At 31.9% G+C, this 19,680-nt stretch overlaps 2 protein-coding genes across 6 annotated transcripts in view; one reads left to right on the plus strand and one right to left on the minus strand.

The window, feature by feature from the left end:
• Positions 1 to 16,404, minus strand: part of LOC143343345 (monocarboxylate transporter 9) — a 47,678-nt gene extending 31,274 nt beyond the window's left edge. For 2 of the 5 annotated variants that reach the window (XM_076768175.1, XM_076768193.1), the window contains exon 1: positions 6,004 to 7,516. The gene's annotated coding sequence lies outside the window, so the exon portion shown is untranslated. Of the gene's footprint in view, positions 1 to 6,003; positions 7,525 to 16,075 lie in introns of those variants that run through there. The other 3 variants (XM_076768157.1, XM_076768165.1, XM_076768183.1) reach the window with 3 other exon arrangements.
• A 2,102-nt stretch (positions 16,405 to 18,506) lies between these two features.
• On the plus strand, positions 18,507 to 19,629 carry LOC143345660 (uncharacterized). Its single transcript, XM_076773026.1, has 4 exons — positions 18,507 to 18,769; positions 18,850 to 18,920; positions 19,068 to 19,413; positions 19,488 to 19,629. Exons 1-4 carry the CDS (start codon positions 18,671 to 18,673, stop codon positions 19,596 to 19,598), a joined length of 627 nt encoding a protein of 208 aa, XP_076629141.1. The 5' UTR covers positions 18,507 to 18,670; the 3' UTR covers positions 19,599 to 19,629.
• Positions 19,630 to 19,680: the final 51 nt, after the last annotated feature.

Below are 19,680 nucleotides of genomic sequence, written 5' to 3' on the forward strand. Positions count from 1 at the left end.
TTTTCTAGAAAGTGGGTACGATTTCGGAAGTATGTGTATTCACCAAAAATGACTGTAATTGACTCCCACAACCGGAAATAATTTTTCCAGAACGTTTTGAAATTTTTTAATTTCGCCTAAAAATTTCAGTACCTACTTGAATTTTTTTCTCAAAAGTGGGTAGGATTTCAGGGGTATGTTTATTCACCAAAAATGATTGTAATTGAACCCCGCAATCGAAAATAATTTTTTCAGAATGATTTGAAACTTTTCAATTTCGCCGAAAAATTTAGGCACCCCCTGTCGATTTTTCTTAAAAATTCCTTTTTCATTTTTAGTAATTTTGTTTAACGCCCTACAGAAAAGTTGTCTAATACTTTTTTGTAGGTACCCACGAGCTCTACTTCAGAAAAAAGTTTCATTGAAATATATTCACAATTGTAGGAGTTATGGCTATTTGAAAATTGGACGATTTTTATGGGGTTTTTCTCATTTTGCGGGATCAAAAACCAAGTTTTCGAATATTTTTGCGATTTGTACATATTCTCCGCTAAAATATGCGTAGTTTGCTTTTTTAAACATTAAAATCGTCCAATCCGTTCAGTAGTTATTACGTTTTAAAGATTCGCATGAAAATTCGGGCAGACATTTCTGGCCAGAAATTATATTTTCGGTAAGGAATTTTTTTCTCGAAACTGAGTAAGATTTCGAGGTTATGTCTGTTCACCAAAAATGCTTGTAATTGATCCCCGCAACTAAAAATAATTTTTCCAAGACGATTCGAAAATCTTTTTTTTCACCCAAAACTTTCAGCACTTACTCGAATTTTTTTCCCGAAAGTGGATAGGATTTCGGAGGTATGTGTATTCATAAAAAATGATAGTAATTGATCCTTACAACCAAAAATAATTTTTCCAGAACGATTTGAAATTTTTGAATTTAATTGTTAATAACTCTTTAACGAAGCCTCCATCAACAAATTGTTATTCTTGATTTTCGTTTTATTTTGGCCTCTAGAATCTCCCATTAAAATTTTTAATCCACCTTTTAAGCCACTCCTGGGAAAAATTGTAATTGGAGATTCCAGAGACCAAAATAAGACTAAAATCAAAAATATCAATTTCTTGACTGAGGCTTCGTTAAAAAGTTATTAACGTTTAAAGTTCTGCCTGTAGAACGGCGATCTGTGAACAGCTGCGTACGCGTGATAGTGATTCTCACTCAGCATGAGGAACTCTACCTACTGACGTATCAACAGCCTTGCAGTTTTGTGAGTGAGAACCACTATCACGCGTACGTGGCTGTTCGTAGATTGCCGTTCTACGGGCGGAACTTTAAACGTTAATATCTTTTTAACGAAACCTCAGTCAACAAATTGGTATTCTTGATTTTCGTTTTATTTTGGCCTCTAGAATCTCCCATTCAAATTTTTACTAGAGGTGGCTGAACACCCTGTATATGTATAGCTTAACCGAGGAATATTGACACGAGAAAGAAACGCTATCGTTAACGTTGATGATGGAAGCGTTTAGGCCAGTGTTTCCCAAAGAGGGTTCCGTGGAACCCTGGGGTACCATGAAATAATTTTGGGGTTCCGCGAGACAAATTGTGATATAACATTAAAATAAGACTAGCTACAATATTTTCATAGAAACGCATTAAAATATTGACAAACTTCACGTTTTCTCTTCAATTTATATTTAAAAATTGTGAAACTCATTTAACTGAATTTAGCCACACAAACAATGGAGTGCCAATACTTATCTGTCTCTAACAAACAAAATTATTAATCTAATTGATTTTTAAATCGCCTGAAATCTACAATCATTTATGATATACTTTGATCTGTAGCGAATAATCCCACTCTTTCATCACTTTGTCGTTTCTATGGTCTGCCCTATACATTGTGAGAGTTGTTAGATTGGTTTTAAATTGTTGGAATTAAAATTAATTCAAACCGTTATAAAAAAATGTTTTAATGACATGCTCCGTTTTTATAATAGAACCTTCGTATGATTGAGCATTAGCGTAGTATAGTGTTTGGATAACAGAGGTTCGGATAATGGAGGCTTTACAGTAGAACTAGAAAGTGTCTGCAAGACGTGACAAACGTTTACGAGACTTCCAAGCGTTTACCTTTAAAGGGTAAAAAAGATACATTAATACATGCAGTCTGAGTGACTGCGACACAAAAGGCACATTCGTCCCTTTATTGCAAAGAAACGTTTTAGTCTGAGCAGGTCGTAGAGGATTGGATTCGTGTGAAAAATAAAAAATATTTGTCGAAACCACTACTTCCACTAACATCAAAAAATTACTTTACATTAAGTCGTTCTCCAGTATTATTAATACATTTGTTCTAAAGAATGCAATTAAATGATTAAAAATATTTTATTTCTATTCTCTGAAAATAGTCGATGCGATTACCTCCAAAGTTTGAGGATATATGGAAACATTGTTAATATAAATACTATAAAGAGAGGTCAAGATCAATTTTGGCTTTTTAAATCGGGACGAATTTTTTAAAAATTTCTTATTCTACGAAACATGTTTTAAGGCTTCTTGATCATTCTTCAACTGTACAAAAAAATCTTTTTTTAACTTGTGTATGTTGGAATGTATAATTGTCAACACGATTGCATCTAAACGGCTGAATGGGTTTCAATAAAACATTTTATTTAAGTTTTATAGATCTGAAGATTTGATTAGATTTAAAAAAAATCGATGATGGTTAGCTTTCGTAATCTTCTGGCTTTTCTGATATGCATTCATTATTTGTAAAAAAAAATCTAAAGAACATTTTGTATAAACCCTAGAAAAAATTAAATTTTACATAGAAAATTAGATAAATATTTTATTAATAATTACTATCTTAAATTAAGTTCAAATAATGTGTCGAAAAATATTGTAACCTTTGTAATTATGTACTCATCTTTATCAATTTTTAAGTAGAATATTTCATATGTATTTTTATCCAATATGATAACAGTAACATTTAAAACGACTCCGATCAGCTTTTAACCGAATTTTAATGCAATACAACACAATAATCTAAGAAGTACGTCTTATAAAAATACTGTTCATAAACTATTCAAAGTTTTAACCTTCAACTCTTCCACAAGTCACGTTTTCAAGATCATCTTATTATGTATGTATTTGACCTCAAATGGCTTCATACGACAGGTCGTTAAACTCGTCTTGACCTTGTTCTACTTAGATTTAATAGGCTCGAATTAATATTCATTCAATCATAATATTATTTAAGATCGACAATTAATTGTTATTCATTTATTATATCAATGAACATACTCTCTGTTGATGTAACAAGATGAGTTTGATATGCCTGCTTCATAAGAATCAGACCCTATTATAATAGCTGGTAATCGTTCGCGCCTCGTGATTTAATCAGCTGAACATGACGTTCAGTTCAATAGAAACATTTATAAAATTCAATGATTCAGAATCGCGTTCCAGGAAGACGTGAAGTGAACCACGTGGTTTTGCCATATGACAGTTCAGCATTCATCAAAGAAATGACTAACGATTGACCAGGAAACTATGAACCTTCGTTATCAACACGCAAGGAGAACGAACTCGTGGTACCACGTGCTTATCAATTCAGAGAGAGTATCAACAGCGTGTGTACAATGCGTGGAGTTGAAAGAAAGCGGACAATCGTTGTGCAATTGCCCAAAACAATTAGTATACTTGCGTGATAAAATAAGTATTATACGTATAAGCTACTCAATCTATATGAATTAAACCTTTAATAAAAATCCATTCGTATCAAATGTGTATATACGTATAAGTATATGTATATAAGCTACTCAATCTATATGAATTAAACCTTTAATAAAAATCCATCCGTATCAAATGTGTATATACGTATATGTATTGTATATGTATATACAGTACAAATATGTACAGAGAGTCACGAAAGTATTCGAACGCTCTGAATTGAAAAGTTTGAAGCTTAAAAAATATGAGTCATATTATGAATTACGTAATACTTTAATTTCTATGGTAATATATAAGAATGATAATTACATATATTAAATTTCAAGTATCTTTGATAATATCAACACTAGTTATGAAACATTTCTTGGTAACATCGACTAAATGAACGTCACAAAAGCATTCGAACGACTAAATTTAAAATAGAGATTTTAAATAAATGTAGTGTTTTAGTATTTTGTTGGACCACCACAAGCACTTATCACAGTTTGTAAACGTCGTTGCATGCTGTCAACTAAATGTTCAGTAATATCTTCTTTTATATTACTCTAAATTTCCAAAATTGTGGTTTTTAATGTTTCTTTTGAGCTGATATTATATTTACTAAGTTGTCTGCTAATTTCTGCCCATAAGTGTTCTATGGGATTAATGTTCGGGCTTTGTGGGGGTGTTTCTAAAATGTGGCGAACGTTGTATATGATCCAATGTTTTACTATACAGGGTGTCCGGTCATCCCTGGGAAAAATTTTAATGGGGGATTCTAGAGGACAAAATAAGACGAAAATCAACAATACCAATTTGTTGATGGAGGCTTCGTTAAAAAGTTATTAACGTTTAAAATTCCGCACGTATTGAATTTTTTTCTCGAAAATGCGAAAAATTTCGAGGTTATGTCTATTCACCAAAAATGATTGTAATTGACCCCCGCAACCGAAAATAATTTTTCCAGAATGATTTGCAAATTTTTTTTTCGTCGAAAAATTTAGGCACCTAATTAGATTTTCGGTAAGGAATTTTTTTCTCGAAAGTGCGTAGAATTTCGAGGGTATGTGTAATGACCAAAAATGATTGTAATTAACCCCTGTAAGTAAATATAATTTTTTTAGTATGATTTGAAATTTTTTAATTTCGTCGAAAAATTTCAGTATTTTCTCGATTTTTTTTCTCGAAAGTGGGTAGGATTTCGGGAGTATGTCTATTCACCAAAAATGATTATAATTGACCCCCGCAACCGAAAATAATTTTTTCAGAACGATTTGAAACTTTTCAATTTCGCCGAAAAATTTAGGCACCTACCCCCTTGTCGATTTTTTTAAAAATTCGTTTTCGATTTTTAGTAATTTCGTTTGATGCCCTACAGAAAAGTTATCTAATACTTTTTTGTAGGTACCCATGAGCTCTACTTCAGAAAAAAATTTCAATGAGATATGTTCACTATTGTAGGAGTTATGGCCGTTTGAAAATTGGACCACTTTTATGGGGTTTTTCTAACATTACGGGGTCAAGGAACAACTTTTCGAATATTTTTATAATTGCTACATATTCTACACTAAAATACGCGGCGTTTGGCTTTTTGAACATTAAACTTGTCCAATCCGTTCAGAAGTTATGGTGTTTTATAGATTCGCATGAAATTTACGGGAACCATTTCTGGTCTGAAATTATATTTTCGGTAAGGAATTTTTTTCTCGAAAATGGTTAGGATTTCGAGTGTATGTCTATTGATCAAAAATGATTGTAATTGATCCCCGCAATCAAAAATAATTTTTTTAGAACGATTTGAAATTTTTTAATTTAATTGTTAATAACTTTTTAACGAAGCCTCCATCAACAAATTGGTATTTTTGATTTTCGTCTTATTTTGGCCTCTAGAATCCCCCATTAAAATTTTTCCCGAGAATGGTCGAACACCCTGTATATTTTTTCAATTATTTATAACAAGATTCTAATCTATAATTGTTCCATTATATTTTTATTAAAGTTAAATTTACAAGATGAATACAGTCGTCGAAATTTCAGGTTTGAAACACTTACCTTGCACGAACATCGTATCTTACGTAAATCAGTAACTGTTGCAAGATTCAAATGTAATATACAAAAGTACCAAAAATGTAACAAAGATGTCATGGCAGTATCGTTTCCAAATTAACCACCTTACACGTTATCAAGTAATCTCAACCTCAACCTTATTTCGTTAATACAGTTAAATTTCTGTCATTAAAATCGTATCACATATTTAGAACAATGATTACACTGTACATAAATTAGAAAATAAAGAAGGAAACGTACCATGACGCACGTTGTCATCTGTTCCTCCAATTCTGACAAAGACACGACAACCGAAAGGTTCACGAAAACATCAAGATCTTCTCACATGCTAAAACATTCACTTCTCACCATGCGTCACGTTCGAGATTCACAATGTCAATGTTTAGTTTCGCGTAGATGATAAAACCGAAGCAATCCTTCCGCGATAAATTTCACGACATTGAAACCACACGAGATTACCAGCTTTTTGTAAATTCTCCAATCGACGTTAAAACGCTTCTTATAAAATCGTCACTTACACTTTCTTTTTTTTTTCTACGTAACGTACAAGATCGACAAATTCAGATTTTTCCAAGATGGGAACTGTTACTGAATCTCTCGACCTGCTCGCGACTTTCCAGTAACTGTTCTCGCTTTCGATTGTTTTGAAACGTGAAATGGAGTCCTTCGAATCGATTTCTTTTCTTCCGGGCAACTTCGCATTCCTTCCGTATCGAACTGATCGATCAACTTCACGGATATACGGGATCGATTGTTCGTTCTTATTTAAAATCGAGTCCTGTAGAACGACTTTTCGACGTCCTGCGAAATCTCGTCGCCAACATAGACGCAAGGAAACGACACATTTTACGGAACTTCAGAAATCGCACGATGCCACTAATCTTCGATTATACAATTACTTGTCCGCTTGTTATTGCGAAAATCGAGTCGAGATAAGATTTCCCAAATTGTAAACCAGTCTTTCCCGGGTCTTCTGCCTGTTCATGATCGCATGCACACAATTGATTTTCGCCCGTTACCAATTACCTAACGAATTAAAACGTTTTGTTTATTTCCCCGATCGTTATCGACGAGAGAGAAAAAAAAGGAAAAAGAAACGCGTGCTCGACGATTCGTTGGCTGACAAAGAATGAAAAAAAAAAAGCCCGTCACTCGCTACGACTTCGTGAATGACTTAGTTCGAATGGATCACGGCAGCTGCGCCCGGAAGAGTTACGACAAGCGAAACTAATTTCATTCGTTTATTTATCTTTGCGTCGCCTTCGTTGCATAGTCCACACGGTTACCTTTACGTAATATTAACGATCACTGAACAACAAACTCTTCTCCCTGATCCACCTTCAAAGGCACGAAAAAAATCGCGACGACAACACGCAGTTTATTTCTCATTCTTTATCGATCCGTTCTTCGACATTCGATTCGTCAAATGTTTCTTGCGGCACGTAGCGAGGCTCGTGATATTTTATAAGTTTCGAACGATCTCGTACGTGAATTATTTTCGTTGAAGCTGTTTTCGCCACGTTCAGTTCACCTTCCGACACTATCTCGACTCGCACGAATGCACGGAGACGCGCGAATGGAGGTACGCGTGTAAACACGAAGGTTCGTTTTTCTCTAATGAAATCGTCGTACCAGCGTAGCGTAGAACGCCCCGGGTCCGCGCATGAGGACGGTCGAACTAATACTGATAGCTGGCAATGCTCTCTCGGCAATGCATACGACTGTTACCTCCAAGATACGGAGTTCTTCGCCTCTGCTGTTAACCGCGTGTTCCCTTTATATACAATAGCGCTTTGGCGTCGCGTGAGGGGATATATCCAGTCGCGCAAAGGTGCGATCGCAATGTTTACAAACCGTTGGAAATTCGTCGATTCTGTTTAGCAAAACAACAGAAACTAATGACGCGTCATTTTATAAGAAAAAATTACATTTACTTAACACGTTCACTGCCAGATCAAAACCGTATAATATTTTCATTTTAGACCATTCTAAGCTACATAACCTAAAATTTGTTTCGGTATTTATTTTCGTAATCTTGTTAAAATTCATAAATTTTGCCCAAATTTATTTTCCCCAACGTCTTAACTTGAGAATTAATTTTTCTAGCATCATAATGATAAATCCTGTCACCTGTGTATGACGTGGCAGTGAAAATGTTAATTGAGGGGTAAGACCACTGTAAAAGCCTGAAATAAAACGTTTTTTTGCGATTTTTTTTTTGGATGGATGGAACAGTAAGAGGATAATGATATTCAAGGATGTTATTAACCATGTTGTTAAGTGTTAAAACAAAAATTTTTATTCAAAAATAGTGAAAAATGACGACGCTGGAGCCATTCTCGCGAGGCGTGTTTTCAATTTGGCGCAAATTTGTATCTGGGAAGAAACAAAAAATTTTCTCTTAATCTACATGAGTATAGCTAAAGAAATACGTAGGGGATTTTTGTGTGATTGGCGAACATTTGAAGTAGAAAGTTCAATTTTGTACAAAAAATGGGGCAATCATTTGTCAATAAATAATGTTAAAATTAACTTATCGAAGATCCCCTAAGTATTTCTCTAGCTATACTCATGTAGATTAAGAGAAAATTTTTTATTTTTTCCCAGATACAAATTTGCGTCAAATTCAAAACACGCCTCGCGAGAATGGCTCCAGCGTCGTCATTTTGCACTATTTTTGAATAAATATTTTTTTTTTAACACTTAACGACATGGTTAATTGAATATTATTATACTCTTACTTTTCCATCCATCCAAAAAAAAAAAAAAAAAAATGGCAAGAAAACGCTTTATTTCAGGTTTTTACAGTGGTCTTACCAATTAATGCGAGTAACAGATAGTAAGAGTAATAAGGTTTGTCAATTTTTAAACTGAAAACATATTATCCATTTCCAATTTAGATAAATAGGAAATCCAAAATCATCTTTATTGCCGAAAAAGTGGGTAGGATTTCGAGGGTATGTGTAACGCAACCGAAAATATTTTTTCCAGAACGATTTGAAATTTGTTAATTTAATTGTTAATAACTTTTTAACGAAGCCTCAATCAAGAAATTGATATTCTTGATTTTTGTCTTATTTTGGTCTCTAGAATCCCCCATTAAAATTTTTCCCAGGTGTGGCCGAACAACCTGTATTTTTTAACACTTGAACTACCGACAAATATAGTGCACTTATTTATACCAAAGAAATTAAAACGATAGATACGTGAAAAAATATATAATGCAATGGAGATAAGCGTTTATTCATTCTCTTATAGAAAATTACAGTTTTTCAAAAATTCAGTCGAATAAATTTTGTACAAATTCTATTAGAAATTACGAATGGTTCATTTTGACTGCTTTGGTAGTTCCAGTGTTAATAATGTCATTGCCATTTAAAAGATTACAAAATAACAAATACCCCATTGAAATATTGAATAGTTCTATTTGTTATGTTATAATTTGAAAAAATATCAAGAATATCCCTAGATAGAGAAAACTGGTACAACAGTCAACGTGTTAAAGAGTTCCTCAACATCATTATTTTTATAAAAAGATTATTATTGTGTGACCCTACTTGGCTACGTTATGAAATGAAAATCTCGAGAATATCACAGAGAAAATATGGTCAACAAGGGAAACTACTACTACGAAGGTCCTACCTCATAATCTGGTAACCAAATGGCACTTTGGGACCCTCGTAGTGCTACCTGAGTCTCTCAACTTACCATACCTATAAATCATTTCATCCTTCCAACAATGTTGTTACAAACGCTTTTGAAACGAAGGTTTTGACTAAAACTAAATCGACACAAATCGTTTTCACGTGTTCTTGCCTGTAAAATAACGTGTGTATTATTGATTGCTTAAAATGCACTTTGGACAAGTCGGCCCCCCCATTTAGGATATCTAGATTATCGCGCTTTAATTTCTATGTACCGATCAACAGTCAAATTTTTGACTCGGTCAATTGGATTTCTTTGACTAAAGATAACTATCCAATCTATCTTCAATGCTTACTTTTTAACAATAGTAAAACTTTCTTTAATCTTTTCTCGACATTTAACAATTCTTTCAATAAATATAAAAGATATGTTACAGCATATTTTCCTTACATCTTATCCAGCTTGCACATACAATTTTAATTCAACATTCAAACATCGAGGAAATAGAATTTTAGAACGATGTTAAAAAATATTCGAGGATATGTAACAGAATAATTACAACGCGACAATAATGATATCTTCACCTCTAATTTATATTATACAGGGTGTTCGGCCACCCCTGGGAAAAATTAAATTCTACAATTTCAAACCGTTCTGGAAAAAATATTTTCGGTTGCGGGGGTCAATTACAATAATTGTTGGTGAATAGACATACTCCCGAAATCCTACCCACTTTCTAGAAAAAAATTCGAGAAGGTGTGAAATTTTTCGACGGGAAAAAGAAATTTCAAATCGTTCTGGAAAAATTATTTTTGATTGCGGGGGTTAATTACAATCATTTTTGGTGAATAGACATACCCCCGAAATCTTGCGCATTTTCGAGAAAAAAATTCAGTACTGGCGGAACTTTAAACGTTAATAACTTTTTAACGAAGCCTCCATCAACAAATTGGTATTCTTGATTTTCGTCTTATTTTGGCCTCTAGAATCCCCCATTAAAATTTTTCCCGAACACTCTGTATAATAACTTCTCACGAATCTGAGACAAATGACTTGTTTTTATCCGTAAAGTTTGGTTTCATATTCAAAGAAACTCGAAAACATTTTATGCGGAAAACAATGTTTTAATTCTTTACTTCAAAGAGAGTTACTTATGAGAATTACCTCTGTTACTTATGGAAATTTTTTTAAGAATTTTAAACGCACATGTGATACATACTTATTTATGTAACACACTTTATACTTGTTTACTGAGTCATCATTTCTTTTTTAAATTGTACTATGTAAATAATGTATGAAAAATGAATATCGAATTATTATCATATACAGCATTAACATTATTACATAGAAACATAACAGAACGTATGAATTGCGATTATCAGGTGATTTCTTGTAATACGTGCATAGTAACGTCAGCAGCGAACACAAAAAACATTCATGTACAAATATATGTAAATGCGTTTCAAATGTCGTGCTGTATAATTATCTCGTATTTTGCAGATTGTATGCAAGTCCATTTTCGTGTAATTTTAACGACACCTTCGATTAATTAATTACGTAATATTTTCTGTCACACTATAATATGATATACTGAGAATCTACACATAAATGAGTTATAAATAAATAACAATTAGAGTTGCTTCTTTTGCTCGAGTATTTTAAAATCAGAATAAAATCAGAAAACAAAACATTTACCCTTCAACGTTTTGGCCCACGAGAGGCGAACCTACAGTCGGTCATAGTGAAAATCGTTCACCACCTTAAAATTAAAATTCCGTTTAAAAACCAGAATACATAGTGACATCTACAAAAGTTACCTCACACTAAAAAAAAGAGAGAAATCTAGTAATTTATTCGTGACTGTTATACAACCGAAAAGTTACATTCTAATTGGTTCACTATGGAATATTTCATCGTATAATTGAAATTTTTATTCTTATTTAACGAATAACAGATAAACATTTGTTTAGCTTTTATTAATTATTCGAAATTTGTATCTAGACGTATTGTGCCATATACGCTAATTACTAAACGGTGTACACACGTACCGGTAACCTAACAGAGGGTAATCGAGCGAATGATGTACGTATCTATAATACGATATCAAGACGATACAAATTAATTCCAAATATTGACGTTCATAAGTTAATATTTGGTTGTATCGAACGATTTTGAAGTTCGTAAGATTGATGTGATACCAAAGCAAATGACGCCATTTTGGTAACGTATTATATTCTTCCGAAGGATGAAAAAAGAAAACTTAAAAAAAAAATCTTACACGTTTTGTTTATGACGAAAAATTTAAAAATGCAGATAATTTAAAAAGTTTCTGAAAATTATTTCCTTCTTTACAGAATACATGCCCTACATTGATGCCTAAAATTACAAATCGGAATCATAAATAATGATTATTGCGTAACCAAAATAACTGTTATTTTTGGTTCTTGTTTAAAATGAAACAAAATTTTAGAACAGTTTCTATATATGAGATTATCCTGTAATAGGAATTTTCATTTATATTTGTAGATGCCATGAACAAATAATTGTTGTATTTTCCTTAGTTTTCTATAATGTTTTGCTACGTGTCATAACTATGTAAAAACCCCTCTTCATCAAAGAGAATGAAATATATTAAGCGTTCTGCGACAGAAATTATTTCTTTAAATGTTTGAAACAACATCTATGTGCTTCTAAATATTCATTAATTCTTTCGTCGATATTATTTGAAACATCTGATAGAATCATTTACATTTCGTGAATTATGCAAAATATAGAAAGAAAACTGTTTTGAATAAAGTTCGCATATTTGTAAGAGAAATATACAAGAATGGGCAGTATAGTTATAAAGGACAGGAAATATGTACATGTATTATACGGTCATAAAGAAAATTTCAGTGAAGCTTAAAGTACTATCAAAAAAGGTTGTTACTACATCCAATATACTGTTTGAACCATTTAAAAGTTATCGTTTCCGAATAACTTGTACAGAACGATTCCAATATTTAAAGATAGAAGAGATACTGTATATTTAATGAAATAATATTTTGAATCGACGATTGTATTCGTAAATATAATTGTTCTTCGCATTGAAAATTACTTTGTACCATATACGATCATTGAAAAATATTCTTGTAAATGGAAACTTCATCAAAGGGCCTTTTCCTGTTCTATAAATATTCAATTTTTAAGTATTAAAGTGTTTGTATGCATAACAAGACAAGGCCAACTTCCTTCGCCATGTTTAACAATAGATCGAAGTTTTCCACGTGAAGTTCTGCATTCCATTTACACCATGACACGTTTATTTAAATGGAAGACGTTTTTATTTTCGTCTGCGGAAACGTCCGTCATGTCTGTAAATTGTAAAACCAAATACTCAAATTTATTACAAAATAATTTTGTACAGTACACTAAAACAACGAAATTATAATAATCAATTCAAGAATAACCTAACCTAGAATAATTCAAGAATAACCTAATAATAATTAATTCAAGAATAACCTAATAATAATTAATTTAATAATACCCTAACCTGGAATAATTCAAGAATGACCTAATAGTAATTATTTCAAGAATAATAGTTCGAATATTTTTGGTACTCCACGTGTTTAACATTGAAATTAAAATGTAAGAGTTGTTAGAAATAAAACGCCATTTGTTTCTGCGCCACCTAGAGTTCTTCTAACTTACTACTATTGTACCGTGTGTCTTTTGTCTGTAACGAAGCCTCGCGCTTATTAAATGTGTGTTACTGAGAGGAAGTCGAGTTTTGCTCATTTGAATCCCCAAATTCCCACAAGTGTAACAAGGTTTGTTAATTTGTAAACTAAAAACATATTGTCTATTTTCAATTTAGATAAATGGAAAATCCAAATTCATCTTTATTGCCGGAAAAAGTATAAATATAATTTGAATTTTGTATGACAAAATATTTTAGTTTTTTTTTATAAATAAATCCTAAAAAATATTAACAAATATTTAGATAGATAGAAATTGTAATAAGTTGTTTTTAATTGAAATTGTTTAAGTTCATGGTGTCGCCTAACAAAACGATCATGAAAACTGCATATGATAAATTGTTTGCACGTTTAAAAAGTTCATGGGACACGGTAACAAACGATTTCAAACTCTACTTATTTAGGAACAAAATCTTGTTTCAAAGCACTTTGAACTTCTGATTCCGATGACGCACGCCGAGAAACATTGGCGCATAATTAGGTCGCGCCGTGAGAATGGTTAGAAACCTTTAAAAAGACTCTTCCCCGTCGGACAGAACATGAAGATCCCTCAAGAAGCCTGCATTGCGGACCTTCATATCGTCCGAGGCGTGTTGTCACATCGCAATTCTTTCTCCGAGAAAGAAAATTTATTCGTCATACACAACGAGCACACCGTTGAATTTGTAAAGCGCCGCGCGGCAGTTTGCAATGTTCATACTGGTTTGCTCGGATTGAAAGTCGCATTGCAATGCTCTATTTAACCGTGAACGAATACAAAATAAATACAAATATGTGTTGACTACTCGACGGGTCGTCGACATTAAAGTATCTTAAGAATGTATGGTAATCGTGTTTCAATGACGCGTAATTTTTATTTTACGTCTTATAAAGTAGAAAAGTATTGCAATCGAAATAAATATTAAATAATATTAAATAATAAACATTATTTTTGTAATTCAAGCAAAACTTATTCGGAGAGATTGAACCTCTTTGAAAAAAGGTTTGTATCTTTAATAATTTCAGAATCAAAACTTCATTTGTTGAAAATAAAACTACGGTAATCGTGCTTCAATGACGCGTAATTTTTATTTTTGGTCGTATAAAGTAGAAAAGTATTGCAATCGAAATAAATTTCAAATTTTGTTTTTACATTATTCTATTACAGTTTTTTTTTTTTTGACTGAATCAAAGGTTAAACTGCAAAACAAAAATATTTTTATTATCTCTATTTGGTAAAAATTATTTTTGCAATTCAAGCAAAATTTATTCGGAGAGATTGAACCTCTTTAAAAAAAGGTTTGTATCTTCAATAATTTCAGAATCAAAAATTCATTTGTTGAAAATAAAACTGCAAACCTTGAGGGATTGTATTTTTGAAACGATTATGGAAATAGAAAAATGATGACTTAACGCGTCTCTAATTTCATGTGAACTACAATATATTTAAATATCATCAAAATTCCTGCCTTGATACAATAGTAATTGTTTTGGCGCGGAATGGCCGGTATAAATAATTTTCGTTTATTAACTATACTTGATGTATGGCGGTACCTATTTCCTATATAACTATTTCTCATTGATATGTATTTTCCATAAATGATAATATGAAGGATAATCTGCACAAACGATCTTCATCGCTCAGTAAGGTATCCAAACTTCAAAAGAACCAGTGTGTTAAATGAATCAGATAAACAGAAGTAGCTCAATGATGTTCATACTCATTTTGTGTATAAAAATAGCATGTTAAATGTGGACTATAAATGTATAATCATTATCAAAATAAATATCTCATCAATATCCCAATCTTCGAGAAAATCGTAATCATATTGAAATCTATATATATATATAATAACTTGATAAGTTATCAAGATAATATATCGTAATAATATTTCAATACATGTAATTCTAAAATACGATAGTAAATACGATAAGACATTGTTAACACGAAATCCATCGAATTTTGCATAACCGTAGGTAAAATCATACCTCACGATTCATTTCGTAAACAAGTGGATTAATATTTCATAGTAAATCTTCACAAAACATTGATGCAATAAACATTACAGTTCATTTAATAAACGTTAATTATTAAAAATTAGTGAAGCAATAAAATATTTAAAACTAAACATTTTTTAATATTCTGTATATAATCAGATTTAAATATTTAAAAAAAATCACGTCACATGCGCACTGTACAAATAACCTATCTACCTAGTCGGTAATACAGGTTGCGTAATATCAACGTGATAAAATTAAAAAATTTCATATCCAGTATAAACAGCCAATTTTCTTCACGTTACATTAAGTATATATATGTATATAAATTATGAACATGTATATACATCGATGGATAAATTTCCTTGATTATTTTTTCCCATAATCATATTGAACACACGACACAAATGTAACGGCGTCTAAACTTCACAAGAAGCCGCTAAATGTCATGAAGTAACCGCCACAGTAACGTGACTATTCATTCCGAGCGTTGAAACCATTCTGACTGCCTGAATTGTAAATGCAATAAAATTCACTTAAAGAAGGAAAAAAAATCGTATAACGTGACTACAGTAATTTTCACATTAGAAGTTATTTTTGAACAAGAAATACAAAATATCCTTTTACAAATAACGTGAATTTATATATTTATTCGTGTATAATAGCATCAAAAAGAAAATAAAGTTAGGCTTATAAGATCTGAAAGACCCAACAGGTTTCGCAGTGTACAATCATAGTGTGGTACTTGTAAACAAAATAAGCATCAACCGATCAGCTGATCGTGTTACCATAACCGCAATGGCTGCTATTGATCTCGCAAGCAAGCCTCTTTCGCACGCGCGTGCTGCATAAAAACCCCTTCCAATACATTTCTACGCACGCGATTAAATACCGCCTCAACATTTTCTGCTCGCTGACGAATCATGAATAAAATATTTAGTGAGGTTACTCACCAAAACTCGACCTGCCAGTCTGGAGTGAATGCTAAAAAACTGTGACGCACTGCATGGTACGCGCGGGAAACAATAACTCACAACTAATTGGTAAAAAATACGTAATGACACAAAAAATTCAATCACGGCTAAAAAACTATTGGTGTGAAACGATAGGACGAGTGACAGAACTGTTAGCACAAGGTAAAACGTTTATCGACACTTTCACAGAAAACGGAAGATTTTGAGAAGCGGTGAAAGAATAACGCAACGAGGAGGCCGATGCGTGTTTTGACCGTGTCTCAAGTCCAGGGTGAATCGTGATTAGTTGCGCATGTGTATCGACGCAACCCTTCTTTCGCGACTTTCATTGGTCCCTATGAAAAACAGGGGCGACACGATTTAGGGTGCAAAGTGGGGAAAGTTAAGAAGTACAATATTCGATTGGAAATATTATCTTTTTTATACTATAATTTTTGTTTCGTTTATCATTAATCATACGAAATATTTGATCTAAATATTGATCCTTTTGTTATTTCAAGAACTTAATTATAAATGATACTTAGACGTAATACATCTAATTATATAATTATCTATATAATTAATAATGAAGTTGAAAAGAATCTTTTTTATAAGTCAAATGTTTTAATTATATCTAAATTACTCTTAACATACACATATCGTTTGCATACATATCAGAAATCTATTAATTTGCACAAATATTATAAAACAGAATAATATTTACTACAACACTAACTTGTGTATTTATTTCTTATTCTATTGCATATTGAAATAAACTGTATTAAAAACCTACTTACAATTTCTTAATATAAATTTTCTTCGCAGTTTAGTTAATATATTGTTAATTATTTAACTATTATATTTTTCCATAATTCCGTACGACATTTATGGCATATATGTCGCTCCATTGACATTAGTGCCATGGATTCGTGCCGTTTGAGGGGAAGAAGACATATAAGACAGTTTCCTCTTCGTCTTTAAGGTGTTTTTAGTATAGCATGCTGAAACGCTAGATGGTGACACTGCAGCAGTGCAACTACGTAGTATAAAATTCAGTTAGTTACACTAAGCATTTTATACCCAATGACATACACATCAAATATTAAATTTTGTGCATTAAACGCTCAATTAGTAAAATACAAACACTGTGAGCATTCATGCATTTTAAAAACAGCTAAATTAAAATTAGGTTTGTTTGAACAACCGAGCAAATTCAATAACAATCATATAGGTAATGGGTTATAGTTCTCCTAAAGATCTTTGTGGTCCAATCACAGCGGCGATTCTATTCCAGCTTGGCGACACAGCTTTTTGTACTTCTCTCTACTTTTTGTTACTAAACGTAAAATTACAGATTAAAAAGATTCAATTATATCTTTCCAAAGTTGATATACTTTAACCCTTAAGTGGACTCTCGATCTCAACTGAATTATTTTGCTTAATGTTGATTCTTATCAAATTAGTAAATGGAAATCAACTTTCCTTTAAAGCATTTAAAAAATAATGAACTAATGAACGATTGCATAAATTTTCAAATAATTACATTGATATATATTAAACAATTATTATTTTAAATTTGCGGAGGGCCGCAGCGACCCCAATAATCAAATATACATAAGCTGGAAGTTAGTAATTTGTCAATTTTAGTTCAATGGTATTTTTAAATTTAATCAGTTCTTTTTTCAACCTAACTAAAATGCTCGCTATCGTGAACATCTTAAATAATATATACGATTTTCAAGTGTTTTTGCGTTTTGAAATTTACTCTTATTTAGACGTTATAATACTACATTATTTTATCCTTTACTTCGTATTTTCTATTCATCGTCAAGTGTGAAACAATAAAACAAATTTTGTTCATTCGACACCATGACAAATACAAGAATAACAAATAATATTGAACGAATAATGAATAAGGTTTCACCTATTATTCTTTATTTGAATAAAAATATAATCGAATAACGCTCAACGTTAATGGGTACATGTGTATTTCAATAACCGTGTATCCGTATGTTAAACAGTACCTACGTACTTACATGATTTTTAACACGGATATATTAACTACACGTGTCACGTGTATCATCCTTCCACGAGAAGAAGGCACAACGTGTTTACATTTCCACTCTTGCTGCAGTCCGCTGATTGACTGTCACCGATCTTCGTCACCGTTTTCGACCAATGCCTGTGAGTCAACGGACTGCAACAGGAGTGGGGATGTAAACACGCTGTGCCTTCTTCTCGTGGAAGCACGGTACATGTATACTTAAATCACGATCTCTAATTTATATAAATTACTAGTTATGTAGTATTTTATAATTTCATATGCGTTTTATTAGTAACAAAAAATATATAAAGATATATCGAATAGTATAACAAAAATAAAAATATAGTACACCCCTAGCCAAAACGATGTGTCGACACAGAGTTCTCCTTAAGCGGCACGAATCCAAGATGCCAGGTATATTTATATCTGTATTAGCGGCATCTGTCATGCTAAAATTCTATTATGGTAAATAAACGTGCGCGGCTATCGACAACGTATGAAAACAATGTAAAAAAAATATTAATTTGATTTAACTAAAACGTGCAATTAAAATGTCAGACGAATCTGAGTACGACGTAGAACCAGAAGAATTTGATATTTACAAACAAAAGTATCAATTGCTACTAGATAGATGTGAAGTTCTACAGCAGGTTTAAATTTAATTTTAGTACATAGAATTACTAACAATTCTTTTATGTTGTAAATCTTATTAAATTGTTCCCAATTTCAGGAAAATGAAAGATTGGTTTACCGAATTCAAAGAGTAAGGAAACTTCTCAAGCGCACGAGAAAGGAAAAAAAGTTAGTTCAATTTCTAGGTTATGTATTGATCACACCATAATATTGTCTGCTATTATAAAGATAAAAATTATTGTGCCTGCTTAATGCTTTATCATATATTATTTTTTTTTAAATAAAGTGCTTTGATAGAATATTTTGATACCATAGATTTTTAATCAATCGTTTGGATAAACATGGTGATCGTTGGAGAGAAGTACCTATGGGCGTTCTTGAAGAAAATAATGTATTCCAAGCAACATCTAAACAAGAAAAAAGTGCAAAGGCCAATGCTCACAATTCTAAAGACGAAAGAACAAAAAAAGGAACAAAAAGGAAAGGTGCAAAAACAGATCCTAATGCACCAAAAAGGCCAGCGAATCCATTTTTTCAATTTTGTCAAGAACAGAGACCTCGCGTTATGGAACGCTTAGCTGGAGAACCAGAACCAAGCAAACAAGAACTCACTAGACAACTTGCAACTACTTGGAAATCTCTTAGTTCTGAAGATAAAAAAGTATATATTAAAGAGAAAGCTATTTATATTTGTGTATTTGAATTGAATATTTATCATTTGCATTTCTTTTTCAGGTATATTATGACATGTATGAACGATCCAAAGAGAAATATGTTGCTGAAATGCAAATTTATAATAAAAAGTCAGAAGACGCACCAAATCAAATGTCTTTAAACATAACATAGTATTTATATTAAAGATAAATATTATTTGTAAATACGTAATTTATAATCAAATATTTGCACATATGTCAATATTTATGTATAG

The sequence above is a fragment of the Colletes latitarsis genome, chromosome 1, assembly GCF_051014445.1.
Source record: "Colletes latitarsis isolate SP2378_abdomen chromosome 1, iyColLati1, whole genome shotgun sequence".
In the NCBI taxonomy this organism is placed as follows: Eukaryota; Metazoa; Arthropoda; class Insecta; order Hymenoptera; family Colletidae; genus Colletes; species Colletes latitarsis.